At 39.4% G+C, this 22,957-nt stretch overlaps 1 protein-coding gene across 2 annotated transcripts in view; it reads right to left on the bottom strand.

Moving 5' to 3' along the window:
* THSD4 (thrombospondin type 1 domain containing 4) overlaps positions 1-22,957 on the bottom strand; it is a 302,859-nt gene that overhangs the window by 160,619 nt on the left and 119,283 nt on the right. For both annotated transcript variants that reach the window (XM_063346574.1, XM_063346575.1), the window contains exon 8: positions 12,267-12,403. In XM_063346574.1, the coding sequence (XP_063202644.1) occupies positions 12,267-12,403 (137 nt within the window). The remainder of the gene's footprint in view (positions 1-12,266; positions 12,404-22,957) is intronic.

The raw sequence follows: 22,957 nt of genomic DNA, 5'->3' as shown, positions 1-22,957 counted from the left end.
GTCAAAATATACAAAAAGTACACAAAACCGGTTTGTTACAATGAAGTGCAACAGTTTGCTATTGATCCAGTCCCTGTGTACGCTTCATTACCATTAGGTCTCACAAATTGTATTTATCCTATAGAACGAGGATTTGCCACGCTATTCCCATTTTTGAGATGGAGAATCTAGGCATTAAGAGCACATTTGTGACAAAGATGCATCATGTAGGGGATACGAGAACTAGTTCCCAGCAAGCCACCCAAAGGAGGAAAATCACAATACTATTGGGCTCCACCTTGGTTAAAAAAAAAATTGGTTCTTAACAGGGCTACAGAGTCTGAAAAAGAGCTTTTGGGTCCAGTTTGCACATTCAGCACACACTCAGGTATCCTTAAACAGTGCTGTATTAACGATAAGCAATGAGGTTAAATGAAATCTCCAAGGTCACAGGGGGAATGTAGTGCAGAACAGCCCTGCTCTTGGACTGGACCAGGGATCCGAATCCGTACCGGTCCTTGGGAGGAAACCATCATCCACTCGACAGAGTCCGGTGGCTTTATCTCCCCATCAGATACGGGGAAGGCTTGAACCGTTCTGCTTGCCGAGTGTCTCTTCTTTTACACATACACATACCACAAATTTAATGTCTTTCTGTGTTCCTAACACAGTAGTACCTTTTCTTGTGGCTTTCATTTAACACAGTAAGACAACACTTCAAGCATATTTTAAGACAGAACAGCTCCTTAACTATTTGCTCTGGGTGCATCTATATGTGTGTGTGCAAATGCCTACATAAGAAGAAAAATACATGCACACACAGAACTACTGTCTGTACATACTTTCCTCCCAAGGATTTATTTATTCATGTGACAAATGTGCCCAACCCTGCCTATCAAAACTGTAATTTCTGTTTTAATAGAAGTGCCTAAAAACATACTGGACCCTTTCCAGGCTCTAAAGTAATATATAATGTAGTTAAATGAAAACAAAGCCTAAATACTTAATTTCCTGCAGACCAGACTTCCAAGATTGCTGTTCCAGTTTCCTGATTAAGTAATAGGTATTTTGGAATATTCTGTTACAGTTATTAGTATTTTCAATTTGCTCCCAAAAATCATGAAAACAAAATTAAGCATTTACATACTATTTGGCTCCTTAGTAAAAAACAGCTTAGGTCAGACTAAGCTGCACTATCATCACTTTCTAAAAGTTCTTCTACTTTCATTAAGACCTCTGGGTTATTGGCTTCTGATAGTTTATTATAATTTCTCAGTAGTTTTGTAGTTAACCAAAAAAATCCTACAGTGCCTAAATTGTAAAGTTTCTGAAATAAAATTTCCATCTTATGAATTTCCATCTTTCCATCTTATCAATAATTTTATCACTAGTAACAGTAATTAAAATACTACCAATATCAGCCTGTCACCAGCTGTTATATTAGTAGTACACAAGAAAAGATGAGCCAACCTTTATCAATAAATACACTTTCATATTGTATTTCTAAGAACTCCGACTTGAAGGTGAGCTCTGAAATATCCGTGGTCAACCACATAATTGCTACACTGCACTAGCACAAAGGAGCTGCCACCACAAACCAGCACAGGGTCATCCAACCGCAAACAAAGGGAAAAAGCTGATCTCTAGACCATGGCCATCACGGGAGACAGAGTGGATTCAAACTGACAGGGAAAGCAACAAAAAAAGCACCAAAATGAAAATGAAATAGTAATTCCATTTATTGTTTCAATGATTATTTTAGCACTCACCTCATAAATACTGACGCATGCACGCCTTTATTTTTCCCCACAAATGTTCGTAACTAGCCTCCCTCCAACTTCATGACCCCATCTGCCATGTAAACATTTTGACCTGCAATAAGCTGTCTCTAGCACACATACACTGCCTTTTTTTTTTCTTTATATTTGCAATAACTTGTAGTAGTCTTATTGCAGATTTCAGCCCCACTGCCAGTTAAACTCTACTAACAGACACTCAGCAAGCAAGCAGGGAGAAAGGGAACAATCAGATGAAAATTCTCCTGGAGCATGTCATCTCATATCAAGCCAAAGTCTTTTTTTTCTTTTTTTCCTGGTTTTTCCTATGTTTATCATGACAAAATCATTTGTGGTTGTTTACAGTGACAGCCTTCTAGTATAAACATTACCAGACAACAATAGTTTCTTCATTTCTCTTTTTGTGCTACGGACACAAAACTCAGCACGGACAATAAGCCACAGCACCACTCAGACTACTGGGGGACTACTGACCATGTCTAGTTTTAGGCATCTAATCAAGGTGCCAGGATCTCTCTGTACGTTCTGCCAAGTGGAATCCATAACCCTTTTTGGGAATCCTAACCTAATCACCACAAGGAGATTCTGAAAGTCAAATGGCTTGAACATTTCCAAGCTCTGATCTCTAGCACAAAAACCCATAATACAGTCAATAAACAGAGAGAGAAAAATACTATAACTAAAACCACAGATCGGGGTGTTTTGTGGTTTGTTTTTTTTTTTTTTTATAATTTAGGAATAATTGTGACGTTTTCATCCATGTTGTAAATAGGAGACCAAGAATGAACATTTATGCAGTCAGTCCCCTTCTTAATAACTTTCTCCCCATTGCTTGCTTGTCCAGGTGTTAAACAGATCCCTTACATCTGAGTTTCAGAACATTATTTCTGCCGCAGCCTCTTTGTTTCTTTGCAATAAAATCTAAATTACTTTGTTTCCTTTTGCTATTTAACCTCAGAAGAGGGGTCTTGCACTAGCTACATGATTCCCTTTTACAATCGCTTTCCCATCTTCCCCAAATGAATTTCAATGGGTTGAAATTTCTTGTTGGGTTTTTTTTTTTTTTCTTTGGACTGCTGTGATGTAATACAAAACAGATTTGGTTCTCTTAGTTACTTAAAAGACATTAACTATGAAATACTAATTCCTGCATAATAGACAGCACATCAACCACTTCCACCCCAGCCATGGCACAGCGTTCTGCACCAGCTTGCCTCTCTTGTGAGCGCAGCACCACGCTGCGGGCCACCTCACTGCAGGCTACCACGGCTTGTCTTCTCAGAACACGTTCATCAATACTCGGGAAAGGGACTGAGGAAAAGGAATAGCTTTGAGATCACATTTATTTTGTATTTTTATCTATACTCCTTTTTCCTTGTCTACACTTTATTTCCACATCATGGCAGAAAACCAGTAATTCAGAAGCAGAACGAGTGACTGAGCTCAGGTTTGTTTATGTTGGTGGATGAGAAGCTCAACGTGAGCTGGCAATGTGCGCTCGCAGCCCAGAAAGCCAACTGCATCCAGGGCTGCATCCCCGGCAGCGTAGCCAGCAGGGCGAGGGGGGGATTCTGCCCCTCTGCTCTGGGGAAAACCCCCTGCAGTGCTCCTGTTGGAGCAGGTCCAGAGGAGGCCACAGAGATGATGAGAGGGCTGGAGCCCCTGTGCTGTGAGGACAGGCTGAGAGAGTTGGGGTTGTTCAGCCTGGAGAAGAGAAGGTTCCGAGGAGACCTTAGAGCCCCTTCCAGTCCCTAAAGGGGCGACAGGAAAGATGGGGAGGGACTCTTTATCAGGGAGTGGAGTGACAGGAGAAGGGGTAATGGTTTTAAACTGGAAGAGAGGAGATTTAGATTAGATATGAGGAAGAAATTCTTGACTGTGGGGGTGGTGAGACACTGGCCCAGGTTGCCCAGGGAAGCTGTGGATGTCCATCCCTGGAGGTGTTCAAGGCCAGGCTGGACGGGGCTTTGAGCAACCTGGTCTGGTGGGAGGTGTCCCTGCCCAGGGCAGGGGGGTTGGACTACATGATCTTTAAGGTCCCTTCCAACCCGAACCATTCTATGACTCTATGAATAACCATGTGAAGGGACTGGTGTGTTACTGAATGTTTCTCAATAAACACTCTCAGCATCATTTGATAGTAGTATGTTACTGTATTACAGGACTTTATCTTGTTTCTTTAAAAGCATGTTGGGTGCAGAAGATAATTCTGCTGGGAGGATTACTAAATTGCATGCACTGCTGTTTGTACAGTGAACTCAAAACAATCAAGTTCGTCTCTCCCTTCCTACCCAGCAAATGCTGCCAGTTGTCGGCCTCAGAAAGACACTGAAAAGTACTATCAACAGCTTCAAGCTAAAAGAGAAACTTCAAAGAAGAAAGTCAATACTAAAAGGACAGACATTAAAAAAAGATACTACACTAAAATGCTGAAAAGAAGTCTAAAAGATGGGAACGGAAAAAACATGACTGGCAGGGAATTATAGAGGTTGGTTTCCTCTTCAGCTGCCGGAATCATCAGCTGTCTTGGAGTCAAAGGCTGAGGAAGAGAGTAGATACCCAGAGAAAGTACGCAGCACCCACGAGCGATCCTTCGATTATTCTGCCATAGGGAATACCACCAGATTAATAACCAAACCTGGCTTCACTTGCAGCCTGATGTATATCAACCTGTTTAATCAGGGAAAAAAAGCAGGGCCCAAAAACATACAGTATTTTTATTTTCTATTCCATTAGTATCCCTAGCGTTCTTGAAAACTTTAAATTTTTTTTCAGCTTTATTTTTGATTTTTTAAAAAATGTGTTACTTTGAAACTAGTTCAGAGAGAAGAGTACCTCAAATGTAGTAAGATTCCCTAATTGTGTCACTTGATCATTGGAGATAATAGCATTTGCTTTCAGAACTACTTTTGTAGTGACACAATTAAGCTCAGAGCTGGTACGCACTTCCTACCACCGTTATCCAACCTGTGAAGACAGATGCATACTGCAGACTAGGGATTGCATTCTACCTTTATAGAAAGGCACATGAATCTGCAAAATAATTGCTAAAAAGAGTTGCAGAAACAAGAACAAATTAAAGCTACACACAACTCCTTGACTGTCCTATGTCTCAAGCTGCTTCACGCAGCACGTTCTACATTATTGACTGCATTTGACAGCAGAACAGAGACACAGGGTGGAGCACGCAGGTAATCAGAATTTAGATTATCCATTCCTAGACCTTAGAGCCCCTTCCAGTACCTGAGGGGGGCCCACAGGAAAGCTGGGGAGGGGCTGTTTGCAAGGGCATGTAGCGACAGGACAAGGGGCGATGGTTTTAAACTAGAGCAGGGTGGGTTTAGATTAGACGTTAGGAAGAAGTTCTTTACACTGAGGGTGGTGAGACACTGGCCCAGGTTGCCCAGAGAGGTGGTGGAGGCCCCATCCCTGGAGACATTCAAGGCCAGGCTGGATGAGGCTCTAAGCAGCCTGATCTAGTTGAAGATGTCCCTGCTCACTGCAGGGGGGTTGGACTACATGGCCTTTACACGTGTCTTACAACCCAACATATTCTATGATTCTATGGCACAATTCAGCATCTATTTTTGCTCCAAACTGAAGTAAAGCAAATATATTCCAAGCAATGTGCTATGCAGAATAATTAAAAGCAGTTAAAAAAATATTTTATAATTAAAACATTCTGTAAAACCATTTTAGGTTTGTTTGGTGTTTTTCGCTGTTGGTGGTTTTTTCCAAATTTTACAGTTTTAACTTCATTCATAGCTCTAAGATATACTATAATTAGAAGATCTAGTATTTCATTTTTTAAATCTTCTGAGTTACACAAGGAAGCTATTTCCTCTTTGCCATTTAAGAAAACGATCTAGATAATTTGATCTAAAAGAAGGAATATATTTCATAAAATTATAAGCATCAATTAGCCTTAATTACACATTCTATTGATATGCTATGAACTTGAAATGATAAATACAATTTTACAAAGCATTTCATTTTTTGAATTCTGATTGCGATGTTTTTCAAGATTGAGATTTTACCTCAGGTATTTGACACTGGAATATTTTATCACTTAAGAAAAAAGTCTGTTTAATCAGGCAGCAGCTCTGGTGAAAACATTTTAACATACAGTGATAACATTTTTCTCCATTTTTCATTATCTTTATCATTATCTCATTTTTCTGTAAGCCAAATTTTAACGTTGTTGAATTATGTTGTGTCTTTTCACAAGTTTCTTGTCAGGCCGTAGTTCAACAAAACAGTGAAATCTCACTTTAGGGTTCCAAGTGCTGGAGCAAAAAAAAAAAGGTTATGTACACAATTACAATAGGCAGCTCTTATATAAATTCACTCTCATTAAATTAAATTTATTGAACATTTTCATGCCTGATTAAGGTTATTTCAGTGTGGTCTATTCATATCTATACTGCGTTAACTTAAACTGAATAAAGATCAGTTTGTCCCCCCATAACTGGCTTATAACTGGGGAGAAAAAACCCAAAACACAGCACTAGCATAAATGCTGTACTGTATGGGCTGGATAAATACGTTAAATACCATTGTAACACCTGATCCTGACAACATCTGTATTACTGGGTTATTTATAATGAGACTGAAGAGCGTGGAACTACAGATTCCAATAGCAGCTTCATGGAAGAGTGAGGAGCTCCATCCTTTGAATTATGAGGTCTTTCTTGGGACGAGAGGCTGATAGACAAGGGGAGAAGAACAAATACAGAGATCACGTGCTTACTCGTTGTGTTTGAACTTAACTGACTTGAATGCTTTGCTATTCATTATTTCCTGTCATCAGGTTTTCCATCAGTTTTAGCTCGGTTCCAAGGTAGTAAAGTTAGCCTTCCAGTATCTTTCACAGCTGTGTATCAGCTATCAGAAGCAACTTAAATCAGGTCATGGCCAAAGATGATATGCCAAAAAAAAAAATTCTAGTGTTGTTTTATAAATGGAGGAAGGCAGAAAGACCTTTTAGACAGTGAGGTCAAGAAACCTTACAGAGGTTCACTTACTCTCTGTAAAACATTTAGCAGAAAACTATGCAAACAAAGGGAAGAAGTGGCAAAAGGAGTTATTTCTTAGCTCTTCCATTAACACCTTATTAATGCCAGACAGGTGTTTCCCAGTGCGATGCTTGGCATTAGCAAGTCATTATGAAGAGAAACAATGAAGAGTCCTATTTCCAACAGCCAAGAAATTATAACAGTACACACGAAAAGGCAGCAAGGAGGAGAGCACATTCTATTGCAACTATAGTTTTTCACTTTTATGGTATATTTTACAGATCAACTATTTTTCCTTAAAAGAAAAAGCCTCCAACAGAGGTTCCATACACAGTATGTGCAAAATTAAATAAAGATCTGGCAGAATGCTGATTTTTGCCGCTTGGAATGCATCCTATCTAGTCCTTGAAAAGCTCTTGAGCTCAGAGCACAGTGTCCTCAGCTCCTACTGATAGAAACCAAACAAAAAATAAGAAAAAAGCAAGCCTTCAAATATTAATAAACCAGAGATTAATTTTCATTTGATCCTGAAATACATTTCAGCATCTGAATGCCATTAGGCTGCCAAACCTAGTTCTCCACTTCCATAGAGCGTATACTGTGTGCAAACGTATCCTGGGCAAAGCCTTGGTGACAACTCTCTGCAGCAGGCAACTTCTTAACACAGCCGCTCCTATGGTGAAAACAACGTAACTAATTCACTATTTCAAGGCCCCCTTTTAGGATAAGGTCAAGTACCTAGAGAGAGTTGGTCCTCCTCAAATACAAGTAATGCTTAACATCAATCCTCACCCACTCACCTTCGTGCCAGTTAGGCTAATACCAACGTACTGATGGCCAGAGCATGCCACTGAGGCACAGACCAAGGTTTCACTCCGTACAGTTTCTCAGCCTGCTTTCAAAGTCTTTGCATCTCAGGACATAGAGCTTTACACAAAGTGCCTGTGCAGTGAAGAATACACTCCCCTCTTCTGAGCAACCAAACAAGATGAAGAAGCGATCACAAACATTTCCTGTAATTCAGCTGAGGGACAGATACAGATATCCACATGCCCTTGCTTCTGCTATAGTAATCCAGGTATTAGGTCCTTTCTTACATTACTACTGATAAAAAATTAACACTGTAATGCCTAGGGAACAAGGAGAAAAGCTTCACAGAAGCTAGCACTGTACAGGGTACTGGTTCGGAAGAACCTACAAACTAAACAGAAGAGGACAGAGAAAGGAGGGAAGTCTGGCTCCAACTTTAAGAAAGCACACACACAGACAAAAACACCAAATCCACCCCAGACACTTTTTTTAAGTGTAAGCAGTCAACATAATACAAGTAAGTTGAGACTCCTACAGAAAAAAGATTCTTTACCCTTACAAGAACAACGATAGGACTAACCTATATTCCAACATATATGAGCTATGAGAACAACCTTAACTTACAGAAAGCACACAGTTCTCATCACTCTGATCTGTCACTCTGACCCTGCAGACATTAAGAGTTCCCTAATTTAGACAACAATGCCACCTATGGGTCTGCTACCTGGACACTAGTGCATGTCAGCAGAGTTCCAGATGGCAGCTCCTTGCCTAATCATGTTTTTCTGATGGAGATTTAGGATGCTTGGCGATGCTTCCGATAGCTGATTTAAGTTATCTCCCTATAAAGTTTGCAAAGATTTCAACATCTGATGCAATTTTTTTTTTTTAAAATGCAAGTAAAATCTCTACTGCCAGTCATTTTACTACTGAAGTTACTCACTGTGTGCATTTTAAAGCTGCTCAGATATTTTCAGTTAACTTCAGAAGCTGGAAAGTTGGAAAATGAAAATAAACTATGATGCAAGAGAAAATGTAATATACAAATCAGGAGACAAAATACTTGTTTCAGATACCTACGGTTCCCACCCAAATGAAGTTTTATGTGAAATGCTAACTAATACTTTTGTAAAGTGCGCCACTGCGTGGTAACTGACATCTCTGCAAACCCAATTTGCTTCACAGCTCGCAAATAACCTTTTTTCTGTGCCCAAAACGACAATGAGTCAGTGCTCACCCCTGCCTGAATATTGGGAAAGGCTGATTATCAAGATCATTGTTAAAATTCTTTCTTCTGCATTGGTAGAATATCTCCTGGTTCTTTCCATTTTGCCTGATTTTATTTTTAAATTATTTAATTGCTTCTAAAAGGTTTCATTTCACTAGAATTCATAGTCTACACCAGGAAGTACATAATCATTTCCATGATGAGTGAGGGCTTTTTTTTTTATTACTTGCATTATTATATGTGCCAGTTATTGCAATGCCCCAGACAAATACGAAAGTGAAAAAAACCAACAAACCAATAACGATATTTCATCATAAAAACAAATTGAGTTTTGTTGAAGGACTACATCTGAAAAATGAGCTTTTACATATCACTTCTTGTGCTGGACAAGTTATAAAGTTTTTACATCCAACTCCGGGGGTCAGTTGAACAAAAGAACAGCAAACTGTGAAAAAAGACACTCACTGGAAGTAAGGAAATGGTCCTGGGATGCTGTTCGGAAATGGTCCTGGGATGCTGTTCAGAGGTAGTCAGAAATATACTGTTGCTCTGACCTTCCTGCATGATACTGTAACGGCCACAACAGCCAGGCTTTAGGAAGGACTTTTGTACATACCACTGTTTTTAAAATCTTCTCGTATGCTATAGTTTATCTTTGCTGATTAAAGATTAAGATTAAACAATACTTCAGTTTTAAAAGGCTATTGTATCTAACATTGGTTAACAACTCAAAAAGGAGAGAATTAATGCATTAAACATTCTGATTTTGACGTTAAGACAAAACTTCTTTTTAATATGTTTTCAGTGCTAACAGGTATGACTGCATTTTATATATTGAGAACTTTAACTAATGTTATTTGTGGTTGCCTTACATAATGCTATAAATGGTTAAAGAGTGAGAAGTGAGAAATACCTCCCTTCATACGTGTTGAATTTTTATTTCAGAGGAAGGTAAACCTGTCTCTTTCATATTCTTTATTCTGTCTCTAAGTAATTTTTATTACAGCAACATTTTCCATCTTTTGTTTCTAAGAATAAAGTAAACTGAAAATACTACCAGAAACAATGGTCCTGGGAACAAAGCAGACCATGTTTTTTAACACAAGGATATTATTGTTCTGGTAATGCAGCAAATGTCCAACAGAGGGCGATAGAGACCATAAATTTGGTAGACACTTAAATTCTCTGACTTTAAACAAAATAAAAATAATGTGCAGTCAAGGAAGAGCTACCTACCACAAAAATTTGAATAAGCTTCATTACTCGAGAAATATTTTCAGTTAACTGTAAATGTGGACAACTTTTCATAAAAATATTCTTAAGCATCTGACAGTACAAAACTTAAATTATTTGATTGTTTCAGTTATTACATCCTTCAGCTACATCCATGTTCACTCTACAGTGTATAGTATCACTGTTAAGTAAAATTGTTTTATTTATTTTTAATAGTTTTGCTGCCTACACGAGTGGGATACAAATCTTGGGAGTCCAAGGAGACGGGCGATATATGCAACTTAATATTCATTTGCGTATCAGATTAATTCACCCTCAAATCATAGGGAACATGAAATCTTACATAGGGAACCGATAAAAAAGGAATAAGTTAAGTAATTTTAATATAGAAGAGTTTAAATAGACACAGAGATTTTGATTTTTAAGTCTATTTTCAACGCCGCAGGAAAAAAACCCCAAACCAAACCAAAAAACAACTACAGCCTAGGAACCCCCAGCCTTAAGAGAAGGCTAAAGGAAGATGTTACTGCTGTCTACATCTAATGGGTGGGAGGGTAACAGAGCAGATGGAGCCGGATTCTCAGAGATGTACAGCTCTATGTTGACAGACCAAGGGCACGAGTTGCAGTACGGGGAATTTCAGTCGAATATGAGGAAAAAGATTCCACTATGATGTTGCTCAAACACTGGAACAGGTTCAAAACTCACGCTGGAAAAGGCCATGACAGCTGTCTCGTATGGCAGGCCCCGTTCTCAGCAGGCGCTGAAATACACGGCCTTCCCAGCCACCTTACAACCTGAATTATTCCACAATTCTATCAATCCCAAGTTACATATTCTCAGTAAGGATTCATAACCTACTGTTTGTTTACACGCAGCTTTGGGAAGTGGCATCCTACACAGGCAATGGGTGACTTTCAGAATTCAGAACACTCTCCTACTAGGCTGCTGAAGACTGCCTTTCCTTTCTGTCCCGACCTCCTATACAAACGTATCAGTATACACTTTTGTAATTGCGCAGCATTGGGAGAATATAACAGCTGATAAAGTAAACCTATTTTTCAGATTTTTGAGTCATAAATCAGAACTGTAATTAAAACAAATTTCTGGCCCTTTCTGAATTGGTTTGCAATCGAGAAAAGCTTTAAAGAATAATCAATTTCACACAGCTCTATCACCTACAAAGGCAATTCAAAGCTATGGCTTTGCTTGCACTAAGAAATACAGAACAGAAAGATACATGGCATTGTCCAGATGTGCACAAGTAAGAGGAATCTGGACACACAGGGGAAAAGGTTGTAATCATAAGTGATTTCCTCTGGCAAACCAACTGTTTAAACTGAACCTGACCTTTCACTATTTGAGTTCATGAGTCGCATCTGACCCACTTCTGCTTCTTTTGCCAACATATATGGGAAACATCAGTTAAGTGTCAAATGCCCCCTGCTAGGAATTTATTTCTGCCACTAACCTTACTTGAAAGATTACAAACAAACTTTTTTTTTTCTAAACCCCGTAACATTTTGTTTGAAATTGCTACCATCTTGCAGAAAGCAGTGTATTTATTCATTACAATGGGAATTCACACACCAGGCTGCAAAAAGTCAACACAGTAGCTCCTTCTGAACCCTTGAAAAATAACCATTCACTCAAGTATTTTCTAAGAGAACATCACCGCTGAGTAAACGGACAGCCAGTAAGACCTGATTCATAAAAATGGCAAACATGGACCAATCTGAGAAGTTACAGTAACACCAGCTAAAAAGCAATCAAAATAAACACATACCTGAATAAACCATTATGTTGCAGACTGAAAAAAATATCTCCACTCTAGGGTTTAATGAAAGAAAGATATTATATTTCTCTCTTATTTAAGCTTCCAATCTTTTTGTTCTGATTCTTTCATCGAGATTCTTCTGAAGAAAGCTATATATGTGGAAAAAGCTTACTGAAAGTCACCCTATTTGTGGCCAGAACACCTTCTGAATCCAGCCTTTCAGTTGTTCTCAGTAGACAGAAACATTAGTTAAGAAATAGAAAAATTGGTTAAGAAATCTGTAATAACAGTAACATTTTTCACAACTATTCAAAAAAATAAAGAAGCTGATGACACCATTTCAGAGGTACAGTGGTATCAGCCTCTTAGAGAACTTTGAGCCGGCACTGAGCGCCCAGAGGCGGACCTGCCCGAGGCAGCAGCCGTACCTTGCACTGCCCGGCCACGCAGATGGCAGTCCCGTTCTGGTCACAGGGCGTCCCATCGATCACCTTCTCAGCTTGCCGCACGTAGAATCGGTAGCCTATCGCACGGCAATTCAGCTCACACTTCTGACTTCCCTTCACTGTGGAAAGAGAGAAAAGTCCCCGTTATAACGACCACAGCAGTAGTTTTAAAAAGAAAAAGCCCATTAACTTAACACTAAGGTTTGGGAGGAAGAGACAAATAGGCAAACTGAATACATTGCGATGGCTACATCAAACGCGTGGTGACTAAGAAACCAACTCCAATGTAAGCATTCCAACACATCCTATGAAAATTTAAGCAGCATTTCAGTTTTTAATGACTGATATTTTCTTAAATGACCAAGAGTATTTTTTATTTTTATAAAAACTTTGCCAAATTTAGTTTTCTTAAAACATAATAAGATGTTATGACAGTTCATAACTCTTAAGTGTCAACAACATTACACTGTAATCAGAAAGATGTGCATCAAGTTAGGCTCACGTGTAGTCACCAGTCAGTTCACATCAAATAAGCACACTAACATTTGGCATTAAGAAATACATAAAACAAGCTGGATGCAAATTTTTTAAAAGAATCCATTTTTTTTTACTCTTCGTTTTTACAAGTTGCATTTTAGTGACTGTTCCTTAGTTCAAGAGAAAATTAAGAAAAGAACAACTCTTTGATTTTTAAAAACATATAAAACACATCGTTATTCAAAACCTCGTGATCTCTGTTGACACGCAAGAACCAGAAGGAAATCATCCATTGAATTCTGGGTGAGAGGAACACAGAAGACAAGAAACAGCTATCTTCTCCTGTGAAAATCTGTTACTTAAACAGATATAGCCTAACACTCCACATATCTTATGCTGTCAAGTCTGTTAACACGTTTGTGTAGTCTTTTTATTTCAAATCATCTGTCAGGTTGAAGTTGCACACAGTTCGTTACCCCCATTTGCCAACTGAAGTAACAATACCTTCAGCTTCTTTCCAACCGAGAGTAGCGCTGTTACACAGTGGTGCTGAGGGACAAACAGAGCTCCTTTTTCTTTTGACAAGACTTTCCTTGCTGCCATAACCAAAAACTGAAATTCCCCTGACTTCACCAAGCTTCAGCTCATACCCTGTAACAAAACTGAAACCCACTATTTAATCTGTCAAAGGAGACGCTACACGCCTTAACTGCTAAAACACGGTACTCCCAGGATTTCCCACTTCACTTAAGTGTATATTTGAGTCTTCATCTTAGATGTAACAAATAGACAAAATAAATACACGCAGTTTTTTCAAACAGATATATTTAACATCTGCTTTCTGTAAAATTAACAAACTTTCAGCTCAACTTAAGTTACCCCTGTGCAGACACAGGATTAGCACAGACCAATTCTGAAACTTGGATGTTAGATTTCCCCTCATGCAGCTAGTGAATTGCTACTCATATACATTATCTATCGCATCTGGCAACCTTTTAATAAAATCCTGAAAAACCTCCACTAATTTTAAGTGGGGTCAATGATCTGTTTACCTCACTCCGTTTTTGCAGAAGCTATGCATGCCATGCTCAACTAGGTAATTTTTCCATTGTCTGCTTTTTTAAGATAGATTCACTAGCTTATCATTCCAAGGACTTGCTTCACTTAGTTATTAAAAAAAAAAAAAAGTGAGGTATTTCCTCCCATTCAATCTCCAAGTATAACAGTTAGTTTTAATGATAAACTGAGCATTACTCTTAGCAGCTTAGTCACTTCACACATAACTATTTTCAGAACTCTCAAATAAATATAATACAGCTTCAGTGATTCATTACAATTGAAATCAACTTGTCCTTTTCTGTGTCTGAAAGTGTCCTATTTTTATAACCTGCAACACTAGCCATCAAGCAGCACCTCCACAGTGTACATTTTCTTATCTTCCCATTCCCTAAAATCAAGTCAAACTAGCTGTTCAGAGTTTCGGAAACGTCCTTATCTTCTGTGTTGATTCCCTTTAGTTCAAAGTATCCTGAAGCCTCACCTTCCTGTACTCTTCCTCCTCTTAATATCTCTCATTCGGTTTTGGTCCTTTAAAGTACTTATTCTTGAAGTTCTCAGTTTGCCTTCTATATCCCAAGAAAAGTTTTGTGGAACTCAGAAAGATGAAGAAATTAACTGGTGAAGTATGGTATTTTTTTCCTGGACCTATCTCTTCCTTTATTTATGATTTGATGCTAATGCAGCATATTAACAACCAAAAAGCAAACTGAGATTACTTGTGCTGTAAAATATGATTCCTATTCCATAATTTTTATCTTCATTCTTTCTTATTAGGAACTGTTCCTGCTCATACAAAAAGAAAAATTAAAACAGCCACTGGTTTTGACCAGTCATCCCCCCCCTGGAAAAATAAAAATTCAAGCTTTAATAATAAACATACTTCGGAATAAAAGTTTGTATGAGGACCTCACCCTACTACCCTTTGGCCTTCGATATTCAGATTCTTTTGATGAGCAATCGCAAGGCACTGCCTTGCTTAGTCATATACCAAATTACTACTACCTAAAGACAATGTTCCCAGATGTCAAAGATCTGAAAAAAACCTTTCATCTAAGAAAAGCAAAATCTGCTGTGTGAATTGCCCCCATTGAATGCAAAGCATTTCCCATTAGGATTTTATGTATGCATTGTGTATTTACTATGCATAAATTACAGCAGAATGAACACATTTTAGAACTCCCTTGTAAAACAAGATACTGCACTAGTAAAAAGTACTCCACTGCCTATTAACCTCACGTGTATCTTGACACCCTCCCTTACCCAGTATTTTGCCACAGCTCTCGAGTTTTTATAGTTTAAGCCGTAGGTCAAGCTAGACTATTGGCTTGGCAACTGGATGTGAAATGTCAATTAAACAATGAGCTGTGAAGCGATTGATTCCACGCAGGCAACGTGTTTTAGTACTGTGTCATCTGATCCCAGACTTTACAAAAGGATCTATCTCACCTCAGGGAATAGAGTAAAGCTTCTAGGTGAAGACCTTCCAAACTAGCTGGCAGCAAGACACATTTCCACTCAAAAATGGGCTCTTTTTAAGGGTGACAGAGTTACTAAGCCAGTTCACTATAAGGTACTGTTTTACTTTCTTTCTAATGTATTTGCTTTTCATTCTCATGCCCACCTTAGCACAACCAAGTCTTTGCAGAAATTCTCACCCTACCCTACCTTATTAAATAGCAAACTTTGGTGAAATTTAATGCTACCGCGCAGGGTCTGCCAGATGTATTTGTTATTGATTTAAGTGAAGGAGGTGCCTTTAGTAAATAATCCTGGTAATATGTAATGTTTGGTTTTCATTTTACAGACTGAAAAAGTATCTAAATCAAAAAAATCAGTACATTTCTTACAATGTCCTTGCCAAACTAGCCTTAAGTACCTCAGGGATATCCTGGGCTTGTCTAAACTGCAAGACTTGGGAGTTTTTCTCAAGTCCTCCATTGAAACTTACTTTCCACCTTTCTTTACAAGACCCAGGCAGGCGAGAACAGGACCACAGGACAGTTCTGTCACCTCCCAGCTCATCAGTAAGGGTACTGAGACCTCATGTTTAATTACAAGCGGCACCTGTTCCATGCCACAGAGCAGATATTGCGGTAAATCTACCTTAAATTAAGCCTTTTACATGTTCTACCAAGACACGAAAGCCCCGCAGATGGGAACTAATTTAAAAATCATTACCCTTCCAGACAGACAAAACCTGAAGTCTGTCACTACCAGCAGTAACAGCATTAAGTACAAAATTCAATCTGATTTCCAGTTAATCTGTCCTATTCATTGGTGCACTAAAATTCACACACAGACCATATTTTGCATTGCATGTGTACCGACAAATATGCGTAAACCTGGAAAAAGAGGAAACGTGACTTTCCAAAGTGCATTTATCAAGTTCACACAATAAGCAATAGTGAAAATGAATGCAAGAGTGGAGGAGAAGGAGCAACCCATACATTAATTTACGGTTGCTTTTATTCTCCTAAGAGTGATTTAATTGATCAAAAAAAGCCTGTTTAGAACCATAGAATGGTTTGGGTTGGAAGGGACCTTAAAGACCATCCAGTTCCAACCCCCCTGCCCTGGGGAGGGACACCTCCCACTAGACCAGGCTGCTCAAAGCCCCATCCAGCCTGGCCTTGAACACCTCCAGGGATGGGGCACCCACAGCTTCTCTGGACAACCTGGCCCAGGGGCTCACCACCCTCACAGTCAAGAATTTCTTCCTAATATCTAATCTCAACCTACCCTGCAGATTCCAGTGCAGTGCAAGTTTGAGAAGAAAAAAAATCAACTGTACGACCCACTCACACATTTTTTTAAGGGGAAAAAGAGGGATTTAGATGTTACGGCATTACAACCAATGGCGGGAGTTGAAACCAGGCCTTCAGCAACGCTTCAGGCAGAGGCCTCTACTCTGACCTGGCTGAGGGGCAGGACCGAGCCGCAGCACAAGCAAGCATGGGGAAACTGTCCTCCCCCAGGGTTCACAGGCTGATGCTCAAAGAGCAATCCTAAACTCCTTTTAATCCCACTGTTAGGAAAACACAGGTTTGTACAAGCCCATGACATGCTCCCAGCACAAGGCGCCGCCAGGGCTGGTCAGCTGCTGCGGGAAAATTCCCAGCATCGTTACACAGTGCTGGAAATAACGATTGCCTCATGCCCTCGCCTACTGCCTGGCACAAGAGGTGAATCAGCCCCTCTGTGGCAGAACTCTGCATAATTTTACTCTCATCCCACATCAATCTTGGCCCTTATTGATTTCATTAAATGAAACTGTAAGAAATTACTGCCCTCAAAAAACACCCCACCCAAGTATCAAACCTGTGCACGTTTAAAGAGGCAGAAAGTCCTCATTTTGGAAACATTCCTACTTGCAGAAGCTTTTGAATAGATCTGTTTGCATTTCATTGAGAAAGAATATTTCCAAACGTTAAAACTTTACTGACAGGGAGTCCTCCAGCCCAATTAAGGGCATTGCTCCCTACGCCATGCCCAGAGGCACACAGTGGCAGCCCTCAAAGAGCAGCAAAGATCCCCCAGACGAAACTTGCCATCCCTGGGTGCTGGTCAAGGCTGACACAACCCTTACGAACAGGCAGCAGAGGCTGCACCAGAGCACATGCAAGGGCTGTGGATTTCATGTAAGCTATTCCCTTCCTTCAGCCTCCTCTTCCATCTTCTCCCACCTCTTGCCCAAGGAGATGGGGCAGGGAGGAGAACAGGCACAGTGGATGGAGAGGCCGGATCGGTCGTAGAGCTACTCAGCAGTGAGCTTGAAGAGATACAGAGAGAGCTCAACAGGCAGCTTGCCAATGCAAGGAATTTCAATCTAATGATATTCTTAGGAAAAAATGTTACAAGAAAGAGCATTCCAACTGCAATACATTTGCTAAATAATGTATTCAGCTGTTCAAAGGGAAATTAAAAATAGCCACAGAACCAAAAAACCCCAGGAAATAATGTGCAAATCAAATCAAACTGCAACTGATCAGTAAACAAATGACATTGCACACAAGTGTACACCGACTGCCCTTAGAAAATGCAGTAAGTTCCTCCTTTTCTGTTTCAGCTCCCGAGACTGCAAGCAGCCTGGAGCATGTACGGTGTCTTACTGTACACACATTAAATCTCCCACCACAGAGAATGCCAACTGTCAGTGCAACTGGAATACAGCAAAGAAAGTCCATGAGGCAGGAACTGGAACATTCAAGCTCTCCTTGATGGTTCCTCAGTCCAATTCTTAATTTAATGTGAGATTCAGACTCCCCGTTGTTATCTATGTAGCAGTTCTGGTTCTCCACAGAACATTACACAATACTTTTACCATTTGTCAGTTTTTGTAAGTTTGCCTAAACATCTAAAAATAGTTAATAACAAGCTCTGCAATTTGAGAAACATGCCTTGAGGGTGCCCATAGAGAAGTGGCATGCACACTCTTGGCAAGCAAATATCGCATTCATGCTAATGCTACATTATGGGATTAAGCAAATTTAAATTAGGCTGTGTGCACACTGCCTTGTAAAGGCAACTTCAGTGCTTCTCCGTAACGAGCCAAGATACACTCACCCACCATGTGTCAGAACCGATTGTTCCAGGAACAAGTTGTCTCCGCATAGCTCAGTTATTTTCAGGGCCTAGCTTACCATGGGCTGTAATTCAGTATTTACTCACGATTAAAGCCATGAATCTGCTTTACGGGCAGTGTAATGGGGCATAGCAGACACTGGAAAAACTTTTAAGAGATGTGCTCGTGTCTATCCATGTAACATCTGCTGTAGATAAAGCTCACCAATGCTGTGGGATTTTGGCGACAAGACTTGCAGGTTACAGACATTCCTGGTTCCCCCACAGAAGCCCGTGGGGCCGAGGAAGAAGAAGACTGCAGTAAGGAGCCTGGCACTTCTCAGACTCCTGTACTCACTATACCTGTTAGTAACGCTATAGCAAGTCTACAGGCTGATGTCATCTAAATAAAGCTGTGGTCTCTTCCATCCAGGAGTTGTCATTTAATGTCCTGTATTCCCCAAGGCAGAACTTACAGTTTTGTGAAACCAAAGTTTCAAAGGTTTTATTTGCACATAGGAAGTGCTTCAAGACAAGCAGGGAAACACAAGACGGATGGGTCCAACACACTAGGAGCAGAAGTCTAGCCCTCTTGCACTCTGCTGCGGCTGTAAGCTGCCAGCTGCACTGCAGACTTTAGAGTGATACACCACGCCAGACACAGACCCAAACCTGACAATTCCATACTCAAAACCATCCACCAGTGCCCGCCTGCGCGGCTTGGCAGGGATGACAAGTGCTGGTGTAGTACTAAATGGAGGCAACTTTGTTTATCCAGCTTCCTATAGAAAGGAGAAAAATGTGTTGGAAACAAAAAATACCACATTCCCTACGAAGCTTTCAAGAAAACAGAACTACGTTATTTAAGGTTTCACTGTTTAGGATAATAGACTACGTTGGCTTAGTTATCAGTGCTGGAACATCAGTTGCAGTTTTGCCATTTAGCGATGGAGGCTACCAGTCCACAACAGAAAACATCCTGAGTCAGGCTGGGTTTCCACCAATGGACAGTTACTCGGTTTTGAAGAGGCCAGAAGGAATAAGCATTTTGCAGCAGTTACCTGTTGCCAGATTTCTAAATAACAAAATGCAAACATTTTCCAGGAAATCATTATCATGCAACTACATTTGGTCTTTCCAACAGAAATACTAATGTGGTGCGATCTGTTTTATTTGAGTCTTTTTTGATACTTTGTCCTTATTAGGCTTGGGAACATCTCTTGACAATAACCAGAAAGAGTGGTGTTTATTTTTTACTTTGTCCCTTTCGGTTTTTTTAACTTCTTAGAAACTTTTATTACTCTGGCTTGGAAGTTTTTTCAAAAATAATTTTCCATTCTTCATTCCAGTTATAGAGGAACATTCCCTTTTTTTTTTTCTTTTCACTTCCACTTTTCATTTTGTCATGTAATAAAAGATGCTTATTACTTCATCTTGTCTCAACAACTTAGTATATATTTAAAATATTTTTTTCACTGGCATTCAGATATTAAGTAAAAAAAAATATTCAAGCTTTTATAACGAAATGGCAAGTACATTTTAACAAATATGAAGCCCAAAAGGAAAATATCATTCAAACAAGCTTCTCACCTTTACCTGAATACACCACAGTTTGTTCTACTCCCCGATCCAGTAAGTCCTATGTTAAATAGTCATGGGGAACTACTGCTGAATAGATTCAGTGAAGATTTTTCTTCAGTGAACAGAAATATTTCTGAAACACCCCGATATTCCATAATCTCGTCCTCATATTTAGCGCTTATGGCAGTAAGAAACTTGCAAACATTGTAATTTACTCCAATTTTCCTGGTTTCTCCATTCCTCCCAAATCCCTTTGTCATTAAAAACTATTAATGCTACCTTACAGGTTTACTGTCATCCAGTAAAAATAGCTGGGAAGTTGATTATTATTCCCCAATGAAATTAAAAGAAACTAACTAGAAAGAGGTAATTCATAAAATCACACACATTCAAGTCTCTCTTGACCAGCTGGACATCTGGAAATCAGCAAAAGGTCTAAGCTGGATGTGCTTTTATGAGATTTCTTTTTATTCCGACTGCCTAAAAATTTGCCTTAACATAGTATGAATGTTCTACCTGGGTCCTGCTGTTAAAGGGGAGGAATGTAGATATGTAAGAAGTTGAGATGTTTAATAAAAGCCTCTGAACTGTCCACAATGAGCTCAGTCATGTCTGCCATTCTGAATTACTTCTATAAGAGAGAGAAATCCAAAGAGCTGCTTCAACAACCCTCTTTTTTTTTTTTAATAGTATGTAGCAATAGTGAGAACTCCTACAATGAGAGATTTTCCGCAGTAACAGCAGCATAACTGCTCGAAGACATAAACATTAGGCACTTACCCCATGAATGGCAGAGGATCATTATCAGAGTATGTACTTTTCTGCTCTGGTTACAGCTTTTACAAGCATTGGGGAAACCCTACAAATATAATTATTGAGCCATAATTAAATAAAGCATCTATAAACAATTGTGCCTGCTTCAAACCACTGCATATTGCAAGGTGGCCAGTCTTTCCCAGTTGAGGGCATTTCTGTATCCTCTGATCACGGTGGAGGTCTGGTCAAGGCTTGGGGAAACCACAACACAATTCTCAATTCCTCGCCTTTGCTGTTTCTTTTTTAACTACAATTTTTTTCAATCAGTGCTCAGAACTGAGTTTTTCATTTAAAGTTTAAATCAATACATACACATTTGCCTACAAAAACTTTAAAATGTGTTCGCTCGTAACAATTTAAATCTAAACTGTAGCTGCCGATGTGCTGTTGGCCTCAGTTCAGCAAAGCACTTCATCAGGTGGTTTACGTGAGTACCTGAATAGTAAGGGCTGTTGGCGTCAGCTGACCACAAGTTATATGTTTAACAGTGGCTCAAGGCCAGTACCCCTTTAAATGACATGACCAGGTAAGTAGGTTTTTCCACACACCTTAGTTTTTACTGTGTTGCATTTGGATTTCTTTCCTGAATTTAAAGGAAAAAACCCCACCTCCTACCAATGCCTGTTTTCACATCAGCCTTTCATTTGTTAGGCAGGCAGAATCCAGAGACTACCATTTGTCAGTCACTGAAGACACTGGCCACTGGATGTCTCCACTGCCCTATGTGAACACAGATTAAAGTTCTCTGTCAGTCAAAAAAAAGTTTTTTCAAAGGTATTTATCTGCATTTACAAGCCAGCACTTACACTTTGCATACAGTGCACAACAGCCACAGACTTGCACCCTCTATCCCTCGGGAGATGGCCCCACAGATGGCAGCTTCACGTGGACTGCGCTTCCAGGGAAGCTTTGAAGAACAGCTCCCAGTATGTAAAATCCAAATTATTAAAATGTTGCTAGATAAGTAGAAGAAAATCAAACAACAGTTCCTTAAGCTCAAAACTTTTTGCTTCCCTTTATATCCAGCAACAGCTAAAATTGTATCAGTAAAACCCTAATAAGATGATGGGTTAAGAACTGTCCAAAACGTCAAACATGGGTGTTTCTAAAGGGTTTTACTCATTTGCTGGTGTAACTGGCTAATCAATGTAAATTCAATTATATCAACCATTCAGTAATTGTATCATTTGGCATCCCCTAGAAACTGCTTGTAGAAGATAGGCTATTAGGATTTCATGGAAGATGCCTTCTCTTGCAGGGATATTATACAGAATTTATTAAAAATAAAATGAAAATATTTAGGGAACATATTATTAAAGCCCAAACTATAGAGAAAAAAAAATTCCAACTAAACTAAACAATTTAATTTTCCAGCCAGGTTTTTTTTTTAAATCCTGGCACTCATCAGAGAAGAAAACCTGCTACGTGCATTGCCATTTCTCATCTGGAAAATCCCATAAAGTGCTCCATCCCATGAAGTGCTGACCACTTCCGAGGTAAGAGCTATCAGTCCCAAGCTTGGGATGTTCTGAAAGGAGCTCGATACTGCTTTAAAATGTGAAAGAAATGAGTATTTCTATTTGGCTCTATTAGACTCTTACACACCTCTGAAATCTCAGCTTGCATCCAGATCTGTATTTTGAAATATCAGCACACTAGTAGCCAAAAAAAAATTTGCAAATGTAAAGTTGTTGTGTAAAAATCAATACTTTGGGAACATTAGTAAATATGCCTCCAAATCCTATCTTCAGACTTTCCACAGAGTGCTTGGCCATTTTAATTCAAATCAGTTCTACTGAAGAAGGACTTCATGTCACACTTCAGAATAATAAATGCCAAAGGTAGATGGGAAGAAAGGAGATTCAAGTTCAGGCTTGTGAAGCCCCCAGCAACATTCCAGGCAAAAGCTTTCAGTCATCTCTTAAGGAGTATATTTATGCTGACAAAGTTAAATGTCTTAGAAGTCTCTCTCCTATTAAAACAAGAACTCTGTACTTGAACACTAAAAGCACCCAGAGTAATGCTTTTCATTAAAATCCAGGAGTATAATATCCAGATCTCTAGTATATAATAAAACTCCTAACAGGGATCCACAAGAAAGTCTTGCCTCGTGTTTGTGTTCCAGTGGAGTTACCTGTAAACTAACGGCACGCTTTTCCGTACATAAGGAGTGACTCCTC

The sequence above is a fragment of the Chroicocephalus ridibundus genome, chromosome 9 (assembly GCF_963924245.1).
Source record: "Chroicocephalus ridibundus chromosome 9, bChrRid1.1, whole genome shotgun sequence".
Taxonomy (NCBI): Eukaryota; Metazoa; Chordata; class Aves; order Charadriiformes; family Laridae; genus Chroicocephalus; species Chroicocephalus ridibundus.
The sequence above is the reverse complement of the archived record's forward strand: the minus strand, read 5'-3'. Positions and strand labels throughout refer to the sequence as shown.